Source organism: Solanum verrucosum, unplaced genomic scaffold (assembly GCF_900185275.1).
Source record: "Solanum verrucosum unplaced genomic scaffold, falcon-dt-bn FXZP01000079.1, whole genome shotgun sequence".
NCBI classification, from domain to species: domain Eukaryota; kingdom Viridiplantae; phylum Streptophyta; class Magnoliopsida; order Solanales; family Solanaceae; genus Solanum; species Solanum verrucosum.
The window spans coordinates 761,641-773,251 of record NW_026020368.1 but is presented as its reverse complement, the minus strand read 5'-3'; the positions used below and the strand labels follow the sequence as shown (position 1 = coordinate 773,251).

The 11,611-nt window shown below is 34.4% G+C and overlaps 1 protein-coding gene across 1 annotated transcript; it reads left to right on the top strand.

Annotated features, from left to right (window-relative positions):
* The first annotated feature begins 819 nt into the window (after positions 1 to 819).
* On the top strand, positions 820 to 11,181 carry LOC125838077 (probable L-ascorbate peroxidase 6, chloroplastic/mitochondrial). The gene is made up of 11 exons (XM_049517133.1): positions 820 to 1,019; positions 1,112 to 1,255; positions 2,271 to 2,391; positions 2,465 to 2,565; positions 2,643 to 2,730; positions 5,390 to 5,457; positions 5,538 to 5,624; positions 10,131 to 10,205; positions 10,298 to 10,375; positions 10,456 to 10,560; positions 11,116 to 11,181. Exons 1-11 carry the CDS (start codon positions 864 to 866, stop codon positions 11,128 to 11,130), a joined length of 1,038 nt encoding a protein of 345 aa, XP_049373090.1. The 5' UTR covers positions 820 to 863; the 3' UTR covers positions 11,131 to 11,181.
* Positions 11,182 to 11,611: the final 430 nt, after the last annotated feature.

Genomic DNA, 11,611 nt, shown 5'->3' with positions numbered 1-11,611 from the left:
ATTAATTAAAAACTATACATAAAAGAAGAAAATTAGATTAATTAAAAGATAAATATACTATTCAATTTAATATGAACTTTTTTTTATTTTTGAAATTGTACTTGTATCTTGGAAGCTTACACTTGTCCTACTCTTGAGCTACTCGTGGAGTCGGTTTATTTATGTATTCATAATTAGGGGAAGTAAAATCAAATTTAAGTTGTCTAACTTGTCCACTACGTTCATATCTGGGCAAGTTATTGACCTGTCTATTTATTATCTCAAACCATTTCGATTCAATCTATTTCAACCCATTAAAAATTGAGTTAATACGTAATTCAAATTTGATTTATGAGAAATCTTATCAAAATATTTTTTTAAAAACTTTTTAAAATTTGATATGTTATATATAGTCATAATAAAGAAAATAATAATTATATTAGGTACTAAAATATTTTAAAAGAACAAATAAAATAATTAAATTTAATAAAAAATGGATTGGATCAATCTCGACCCGTTGTAAACACATTACCTAAATTTTAATCCAATCCATTTTAACCTAAGTACATTTAAATTGAATTAAATCTTGACGCATTTATTATCTTGATCCATTATGAACCGTCCAAATTTAATCTAATTACACTCCTGTTCGTATTATACGTATCAAATAAATCATATACAGTAAGTATATCTTTAAAATTTTGCATGGGCGGGAGTGTCATTTCAACATTCTCTAGTTAGTGGGTTGGTAGCAAAATCGAATTTATTGAAGGTTGGAACCCGACGGCTGGTCCAATAGATGCCACACTACCCAAAATAAAAGAAAACGCACCCATCGGCTCTTTCATTTATTTTTTTCTCACTTCACCAGCAAACTTTCTTCAATGGCTTCTCTCACCGGCGCCGCCTCTCGTCTCCTCCCGGCCGCCAGATTTACCGTCTCCAGAACTACTGCCAGATTCTATTTTTCATCATCTTCTGTTTCTCCTCTAAAGTGCCCCAAATCATCTCCTCTTTTATCCCATGTGTTTCGTTACCAGGTTGTTCAGTGCTTCCTTCGCTTTTCGTTGCGCATTTTGAATTCTATTTTAGCATTTTATTGATGTTGTTCTCCCGATTGTTGTTTTTGTAGAAGCAATCATTGGTTCGAGTATCTAGTGGAAGTTTCAGTACTGTAGCATCGGCTAAATCAGCTGCCTCTGATCCCGATCAGTTGAAAAGTGCGAGAGAGGACATCAAAGAGCTACTGAACACTAAGTTTTGTCATCCTATTTTGGTATATTTCTGATCTATTTTGGTATTTGACCAGAACTGTTTATAATATGTATAAACCTGTGAATGATTGAACTTGAATACATCACCTGCAAAGTGTAAACTAATGAACTTGCCAATTTTCATCGACATCAGTTTGTTTTAATGGCAATACCTAGAGAAGAATAAAATTTTCAAGAGAAAACATGAGACACAGACTCCGAATCAGAAAATGAAAGCTCCGTGCAAATGCTTCTAACCTCTCGATGAGGCACCAGCCAACTTTTGGCATTGATTGAGCTGAAGTGATATGTCTTCTGCTCAAATCAATGGTACTTATCTTATTTCCTGATGTTATCTCCCTAACTACTAAAGATGAGCGAGTGGAATGAATAAGAGAGTGAACAAAGTTACATCAGCTACATTGTAGCAGGTTAAGACCAACCTAATAATAGTTCTAAAAATTGCCCTTTGGAATATGAAACTGAATATCCTTGTAGATACTACGAAGCTTGGATGAGTGCTTCGACCAAATGAAGCTTTGCCATTATATACTACCTGTCAGTCCTTTGAGATTGTACTAGGGAAAGACAGGACAAAGAAATGCTTTACAGGTCTCCTTTCAGTTGTTTGGTTTGCATAGAGATGATTGTATACTGAATTTCCTCTTTTATGTCAGCACAATGATAACACGAGTTGTTTGGTCAGTGAACTATAAATTTTGGCACAACTTGTAGGTTTTGTGTTGTACTCATTTAGTAATATGATTGTGGTCTCTCTGTAACTTGTGTATCATGTTTTAATACATGGTCGTTTTTCTCGACTCTCTTTTTCTGTTTCTGTTCTTTTGAGCAGCTGAGGGTCCCTCAATACCTGTCGATCTCTCTGTGTATGACTCACTCCAACTATTATGATATTAGCTATTCATTGTGATGCGTTTGGCTAAATAAAGGAATTCATTTCAAGTTTGTTTAACTATGCTTACCAATGCCTCTGGGGAGAAATCTAGAACACAGTTTAACACTTCTAAATGGTTCCAGGTTCGTTTGGGCTGGCACGATGCTGGTACTTACAACAAGAATATTGAGGAGTGGCCACAAAGAGGTGGAGCTAATGGAAGCTTAAGATTCGAAGTTGAACTGAAACATGGAGCCAATGCTGGTAAGTCCTCACTCCATTGTTACAAATTCTGTTGACTTTCTTTTCTTGTTAGTCTAACAAGCTAGCAACTCAGGACTTGTAAATGCACTGAAACTTCTCCAGCCTATCAAGGACAAGTATTCTGCTGTGACTTATGCAGATTTATTCCAGCTGGCCAGTGCAACCGCCATTGAGGTAATTAGTTTCTTTTCTTATTTAGTATTGACAATAAAATTAGCTCACACATTAATTGGTTTATTTCAAAACAATAGGAGGCTGGGGGCCCCAAAATTCCCATGAAATATGGGAGGATGGATGTGTCCGTACCTGAGCAATGCCCAGAAGAAGGAAGGCTTCCTGGTGAGATTTGCTATTTTACACCCATTTGAACTTTGATCTTGATTATAAAAAAGGGCATAGTTCTTTGGAACTATACTGTCATTTTTGAATGCCAAGGGTGCAGTGTGTGATGGTAGGTTAAGCGCACATCACAGGTTCGAACCTTACTGTAGACAAAAGCTTGGTAGTTAAGTGGAGAAGGGAGAGGGGAGGGCTCATTATCCACCTAGTTTTGAACCTTGCTCCACTGCCCCTCGGAGATTCTAGTTATAAAATGATAGTCTGTTTCTACTAACACTTTTAATCTTCATCAGGTACCTAGAGATACAAAAGAGATGGTGTGTGTGTTTATATAGGAATCAAAGAGGACGAAGAGGGTTATCATCTAGGTCTATTGTGACCATATTACCTTAGAGATGCAAGGGGAATTTGAGAGACTTATTAAGGTTTCTGTAGAGAAATTCAGCTACAATGATCAAATTAACTTCAAGCATAATGTTTACCTTATTCCCCAAAGAAAAACAAGAACCATAATGTTCAAATAGCGTAGCTGTAATATCTAAGAAGACACAGGTAGATTTATGATCCTTACTACTCACACTTAATTTCTGAAGGCTGCAAACATAGTCACTTCACAAAACACAATAATTTCTGAAGCTTCAAACATATCACTTCACAAAACACACACTATGATAGAGAAATAACTTAAATTACTATATATATTCAATCATCAAATTCATAGTTGCAATAGTTCCACATCGTGCGACAGGAACCTTTAGATTTTTTCAAATCTTTTCTGATTGGGTTTTGCATAATATAGTAACAACTGAGGACTTATAGAATTTAGTTTGCTACCGTGCATCTTTACGTACGTGATATATATATATATATATATATATATATATCTTGACACAAGTCTGGGTGTATTGGAGAAGAAAAGAAGTCATATCAAGATAAATACCATAAAAGGATATCTACGAAGGAGCAGTTACAAGTATGAGAGTAATGAGTATGGGGGAAGATTTAGAGGAGTTTCTCATTATCATGGATTTTATACTAGTGATCTAAATTGATATCGTACTTGTTTACCCTAATTATGGACGGCATCCACTATGAGATTTCTTGGTCTAAAATATTGTGTTAATTGACTTAACTAGTGAGGGTGTCAACCGAAAGATTGCACTATGGAGAAACACTTAAGAGAATAACACTTTAAGGATAAGTAGAAGACAGGGTGTATGCACTGCACGTTTAGCCAGCATAAGAGTGAGCGAAGTTGAGGTGAGATTAGAAGGTACTTTGGTGTCTAAATTCCAAAAATTAGATATCTATAAGTATAATGTATGTAAAGTAGAGTGGTATGACAGATAAAGATATAATACACAATAATAAAATTAGGTGGTTGAAATGTAGGAGTGATAAGATCAGATGATACCTACCGAAGTGAATGAAAAGTGTTATTCTCCCTCTATTCTAATTTATGTGGCGGAATTTGATTGGGCATAAGATTTAGAAATAAAAGTACTTTTGAAATTTGTGGTCTAAAATATGTCAAAGACATTAATGACTATATAATCATGTTGTTAAGGTAAAATGAGAAATTTAAAGTTAAATCTTTTTCTAAATATACAAGTGTATCATTCTTTTTTGGACAAAATATAGAAGAAAACGTGCCATATACAATGGGACAGAGGATTGGTATAATTAGAAGATCAACAAATGTTATATTGGAGCGGCAGTTAGGCCTCTAAGTTCAACATATCCACAAGATGAGTGTTGCAAAATAGGACTTCTCAGATAGATGTGTTTTGGACCAAATTAGACAAAATCACAAAGGATCACATTCTAGTGGCACAGCCACACCAAATAAAATGAGAGAAGGTTATTTAAATAGTTTGATCATGTGCTATGTAAACCTTCAAATGCACCGGTTTATAGGTGTGAACCATGATAATCGAAGGTATAAAAATGGACAAAATAGACCTAACATAACATGAAAGAGAGTTGTTACAGAAGGCTGTCAATATCTTGGAATTAATGCAAATTTAGTAAAATCTGGATGAATAGAAGCAAAAGATCCATACAGGCAACACTGACTAGTTGGAATTAAATCTTAATCAAGATGCTATGCTTAGTGCTTACATTAGGCCTAGAGTTGGTACTTGCAGGAGCCTTTTTTTTGTCAAGAGATTTGTATGTTAGTAGAAAATGTAGAAAATCTCTGGTGTTAGATAAACCCAAATTAGTGAATGTTGGATGAAATGGTTCCACATAGAGGGAATTATGTTAATAAGAATTCATATGCCGACCTCAGGTGTAGTTGTCGTACAAGCCTGTGGTTGTTGGGTGATGTACTTGGTTAAGATGATATTGGTGTTATTGATGTAGGACTTGCAGCTTTCTTTTCCAGAATGTTTTATTTCTTCTGATCTTAGATGCTTTTTCATGTCATTCGTAATGCTTTAATCTGAGTATTCAACTCTCATGTTGGAGGAGAGACGTATCTGCAGTTGAAGTTTGTTGTATGAGTAGATGACCCATTATTATGAGTCTTCTTGTCTTCACCCTAACTATTTCCGAGCCTTACCCTTGTGCTTTTAATAATTAATAGTATCTTATAATATGGAGCAGTGTACCTTTTATTTCGTATTTTCAACTAACTAACTTTTGATGACACTAGATGCTGGTCCCCCTTCCCCTGCTGCTCATTTGCGTGATGTCTTCTACAGGATGGGACTAAATGATAAGGTAATATATGCTAACAAATTCATTTCCTTCGTGATTTAATGTTTCTCTTGTGGTATGTTAGTCAGATTTTGGTTTTTCAGGAAATTGTTGCACTTTCTGGGGCTCACACTTTGGGGAGATCAAGACCTGAACGCAGTGGTTGGGGCAAGCCAGAAACAAAATATACGGTATTTGTCCTTTAACCTGATGTTTGTATTAGTTATCAACAAGTTGAGACTTGAGGCATTCTTTTTAAGTAAGGAAATCTATTTCATTTTATTTATTTTGAGAACGGTAACATACTATTTCAAAAATGTTAGTCAATAAAGACTTGGTTTAATGAGAAACATCAACATAGAAAGGGCACTTTTTGAAATGTCAGAATGCTTTTCCGTGTTGATATGTGTGCATAGGAGGTGATTATAATGCTTTATTATACATGGATGCTTCCTCTTATGCCAAATGTCAAGTTTCAACTTGTTAACACCTATTTTCTTGACCCAACCTAAATTTTGCACCTTTTTTAGCGTTTGAATATGTTCTAGGGTTAATCTTGACTTTTTAACTTTTATTTTATTTTGAGTAGGTTTTTTTTTGCAAATCACAAAATAATCACTCTTTAAGATGTAACTTTTGTTTTCATTAGCAATAGAAAAAATTTTACAAAAATATTTTTACCCTTGAATTTTTCCGTAAGGTTGTGTTTGCAATGAAAGGAAATATTTTTCAAGAAAGAAAGTGCATTTCTTACTTATTTTCTTGTGTTCAATCATAAGCAAAAAATATTATCCTAAAAGTATTTGTATATATTCTTAGACAAATACTATGAGATGTAGGGGTGGTGGGGATGGGGTCTACCTGTGTGGGGTTGAAGTTAAGGTGTGTTGGAAGGTAGGGAGAAAATAATCAATGTGGAATGCTTCTTTTGGAACTTGTTTTTCGTACTAAATTAATCTAATACTGTTGCTACTGTACATATCTAGTGTAATCCCACAAGTAGGATCTGAGGTGGGTAGGATGTATGTAGACCTTACGCCTACCTTTGTGGGGTAGAGAAACTATTTTCAATAGACCCTGGGCTAAAAGAAAATTAATCTAACACTATATCAACAAAATATTCTTAAAAGATTATATGGTAGTTGCTAGCGGTGATGACTAGTAGTGGTTGTTGTGGATGCCAGTTGGGGATGATATTGACTAATGATGGTGTTGTGTGTAGTACCTAGTGGTGGACAGTTGTGGTTGATAGTTATAGTTAGTGGCGGTGGTTGAGAGTATGGTGGATGATAGTGGTAGTTGATGATGATGGTCGGTAGTGATGATGGTAAATGATGGTGATAGTTGATTGTAATGCTTGATGGTGTGGGTGGTAGGGTGATGGTAGTTGATAATGATGGACGGTGACGACAGTAGTTGTTAATGGTGGGCGATGGTTGTAGCATGAATTGGTGAACTGCCATCCTTTGTTTCTCGGAGTCTTTGAAATGTCGATAGGTGCATGTTGAATCTTCCAAAAGTAGTGCATTTTTGGAGGATCCTACATGAGTATGGCAACAATTTGGAAAGTCTGAGCAACATAGTTGCCATCTTTGTAGAAACTTTTGAATAGACATTTTAGTGATATTAAGACTTCATTACAAATCTTAATCATTCAGACCTATTAAGATTTAAGGCACATTAAGTGGTTGTAAAGTATTAAAGAAAAAACACTTAATGATTAAGATTCATACCTAAAAAACTAATGGACTTAGAACACGTTTAGATTAGTTGATTAGCTTAAATGTTGAAAAGCATTTTTAAGTACTTAAATTGATTTTGTAAATAAGTAGTTACGTGTTTGGATAGAAGTGTTGAAATGGTAAAATAAGTGTTGATAAGTTGTTCTTTTGTTAGAATGACTAAAAAAACTCTTTAAATTTTGCAAAAAATTATAAATTTAAAAGTTTCTTTATAAAGAAAAGGAGAAACGACATATACAAAGTGAAGAGGAAGTTAGGAGTTTTGTTTTGGGAAAGATATTTTGAGAATTAGGAAGATATATTAAAGGATAAATAGTAAAATACTTGGTCAAACCAAAAGTGTTTATAAGCTGAAAAATCATTAGTCGGGAATGATAAACTTGTGACTTCGACTGATTTGGGCTTGTCAGTACTTTGGTGTTTACCAATTGCATTATTAGAAAGTGCTTATAAGCCAAGTTGATTAGCTTATAAGTTAAGCCAAACACCCTCTTATCTTATAAGTTGGTCAAACTGCCTTATAAGCTCTTTTTAACTTATCTATGCGTTTGGTTAACATTGAAGTGCTTATAAGCCAAAAGTCATAAGTTGGGACCAACTTATGACTTTTCAACTTATAAGCACTTTTGGTTTGACCAAGTATTTTACTATTTTATCTTTAATTTTTTTTTTAAAATATCTTTTTCAAAACAAAACTTTCTCTTCACTCCATATCCACCATTCCTCCTTTTTTGCACAGAAAAATATTTCTTGTAAAAATTTAAGGACATTTTGTCATTCTAACTAAAGACCACTTATTAGCACTTTTTACAGAACACATTATTAATAGTTTAAGCACTTCTATCTGAACACGTAAATGCTTATTTATAAAATTCGTTTAAGCACTTAAAAATGCTAATCAGCTAATCCAAACAATCTCTTAATAACTGAGATCCGAATAATTTAAGATTAAAGCCTTCATTGAGTGAAAAAAAAATTAAGGCCTTAGTTTATATAGTGTCCAGATTTAGGTCTAAATGTATCCTCTTTTTGTGGATAATTTCGAAAAGACCCATGTGTATTGAATAAGAACAAATGGAGGTAAAAGATTGGCATATGAATCAAATCTGTGGAATATGATTTGAATTGGACTGGAAAGAATATTCCAAGTGACAAGCTCTTATTTATTTATTTATTTATTTATTTTTCAACGATCGTGGTGCCTGGACCAACTTTCGCGCAACTCGACTAATTCTACGGGATAACTGTCAACTCGTGAGTTTTTGAATGATCATAGTTGCTCGTGGTGCCCGGACCAACTTTCGCGCAACTCGACTAATTCTATGGGATATCTGCCATCACTCACGAGCGACATGCAAATTTTTCCATCAAGGCTAGGACACATGGAAAAAATCACTGAGTGTTTTCTTGTTTCTAGTGTGATTTGAACCTGAGACTTCATGACTCTCAACCACTTCATTGGCTACTAGGCCACACCCTTGGGTACAAGTGACAAGCTCTTATTGGTCTCAATTTTTTGATTTTCTTGTGTTAATAATTAAAATGCTATCTTTTGAGCATTTACTAGAAATAACCTCTTTACGCTACAAAGGTTAGGGGTAACGTCTGCGTACATCATACCCTCCCCAGACCCATTACACTGGGTATGTTGTTGTAATAATTAAAATGCTAGCCAAGTATTTTTAGACTGGGAAAATATATTAAAAAGGGCTAGACTTTTGGAAAAATTCAAAGAAAAACATTTTTTTTGTACTTTTCTTCAATTGCAAATGAAAACAAAGTTACATCTAAAAAGCATGGCAATTTTTTTGGTTTACAATTTTCTCAGTTAAAAACTTACTAAAAATGAAATTTGAGTTAAAAAGTGAAGATTAACACTAGAAAATATTTAAACACTAATAAAGGTGTAAAATTCAAGTTCGGTAAAAAATTAGGTATTCATGCAACTCTGTTGTCAAAACACATGTTTTCCTGGCATAAGTTTGATAAGATATTTTCAATTCAAGTGACTGTAGGTGTAGATCTATGAACTATGTCAAACATACTATTGGATTGATGCTCTTATGTTGAGAAAACTATATTTATTACAGTAGATTAGTAAAAATTTTTTACATAGAATTAATTGTAGAAGTACTTTTCACAAGAAAATAGAAATATCTGAATTTGAAATAAACTATCATCAAATAACAATATAAGAAAGCTGCCAAACAATTCATTTATGTATATGTTCCATGACATTTGAGCAATGAGCATTAAGGTGTGCACAACATCAAAAATTTAATCAAACTTAGGTTTTGCAGAATGGTTGTTTCTTAATATTTTAGCTTGATTTGTTTGAGATTTTGTAAACAAGCAAGCAAATGCAGGAACTGACTATGCTCTCTATTGATCTCCTCGTGAAACTTTTTTTACTGTGATGTCGTATCTTTCACTGATAATTGCTGCCGGGTTTTACCCCTCCCTCTAATTCAACCGGTGTGTTCTTCAAAGAAAACGCTTTTGATTAATAACTTGCAGAGCTTAAAAATAATAAGCATGAGATCGAGAATCTCATTGTTCAATGTTGATTTAAGCACCTCCTTTCTGTCATTCTCATTCATTGATATTTTCTTTTCGCTGGCAACAATATTCTCTTTGGTTCTTGTTGGTTTAATTTTACAATTTAGGCATGTTAACTTGATTTTGAAAATCAGAGAGGAACTTGAATTCTGAATGCATAGTAGTATTCTAGCACCAATGACAATGATGTGGCTGCATTGCGTTTGACATCTATATTTTTCTCATGTTTCTTTTTGACTTGCTGTGCTCCTCTACACCATGGTGCTTTTCCTTCTTCAGTGATCCTGAAAGAAATCAGATATTCACATTTTTCCTCGGTGCAATTACCAATCGTGAAAGCTGATTTCTGCGACATTAATGAGTTTGGTGCCTGAACTGTTCTATTTTGCATTGCAGAAAGATGGACCAGGAGCCCCAGGAGGGCAATCATGGACCGTCCAGTGGCTGAAATTTGACAATTCCTACTTTAAGGTGTGCTTTGTGATGATGATAATATGTATAGAAGTCTGAAGTAACAACCTGACTTATTTGTTCTCATTCTTCACCTAAAATTATTGGTATAGGATATTAAAGAGAGACGAGACAACGATCTGCTAGTTTTGCCAACCGATGCTGTTCTTTTTGAAGATCCGTCATTTAAGGTGGAATAGTATACACCAGCTTCATGAATCTATCATTACAATCTGAATTTGTTTCTATTTACAATTTTAAGTGCTTGCAGGAATATGCAGAGAAGTATGCTGTAGATCAGGACGCATTTTTCAAAGATTATGCAGAAGCACATGCTAGCCTGAGCAACCTTGGAGCTAAATTTGATCCTCCTCAGGTATGTTTGCAATCTTTTCCATCTATACTTCTGTTTGAGTTGTACATCCCAACCCATTCTGACTTAAAATAAAATAGAAAAACTCATCACAAAAACAGCTACCGACACCAACTCTTATCTTAACGACCGGTAAAACCCTCTCTCTAGGATATGGCACTTCACTGCTTGGAGAGGAATGAATTATTCTCCAAATCATCTCTTCCTTTATTTAAGTTAAGAAAGAAGTCAATTACGTTCGAGCTTTTTGTCAATTGATTCCACTCAAGCAATAGAAAGGGCTATCTCCTCTAATCTCTAACGATGCTGAGTTCAATCAAGCTAAGAACTAGTCGTGAACTAAAATCGTTGGCTCTTGTGACTATTTGGGCTTTTTGCATCCTCCTCCCGGTGTCTGTCTTCCATATGCTTGTGCTGTAAGCTTATTTTGAGGTGGTCATATACAGGCTTTACTTAAGCATACATCACTAGACCGATCACTCATCCAATTCCTTTTGAATATTATTTTAGTTAGCAAGTTATTGAAAGATGCTAATGTGTTTGGAATTGTTTTAATAGGGGTTCTCCATTTAAAATAGTTTCACCTGATGTCAACCAGAGAAGTTTGTGGCAGCCTACCTACCGGTAAGATTCATGTTGAAAAGCTTATTACCTTGTCATTTATTTTGATATTAGTAAAAACTATCATCCACTTTTGCATTTTAATTCCTGGAGATACTAACATATGGTTAACCATTCCTTTTCTTGGTTGCTGCAGGATTAAGTACAACTTATCATCTTTACTTGTGCCGTTACTTTTAACCAGTCAAGATCAAGCTAATACTCAAACGTGAAGACAAATAATTCAGCAAAATTTCAGAGAGAGGTACTGGATGCTATGAAGCGAAATATGAAGGTTTAGGGGGTAGTCCAGAGAAGCCTTTCCCGACCAAGTATTTTCTAAATATCATTATTATTCTAATTGGTTTTTGAGTGATATGATAGGAAATACACATTGTTTTCAATCCCATATTCTTGATTTGGTAAAATTTTGCAATCACTCAAGACTATTGCA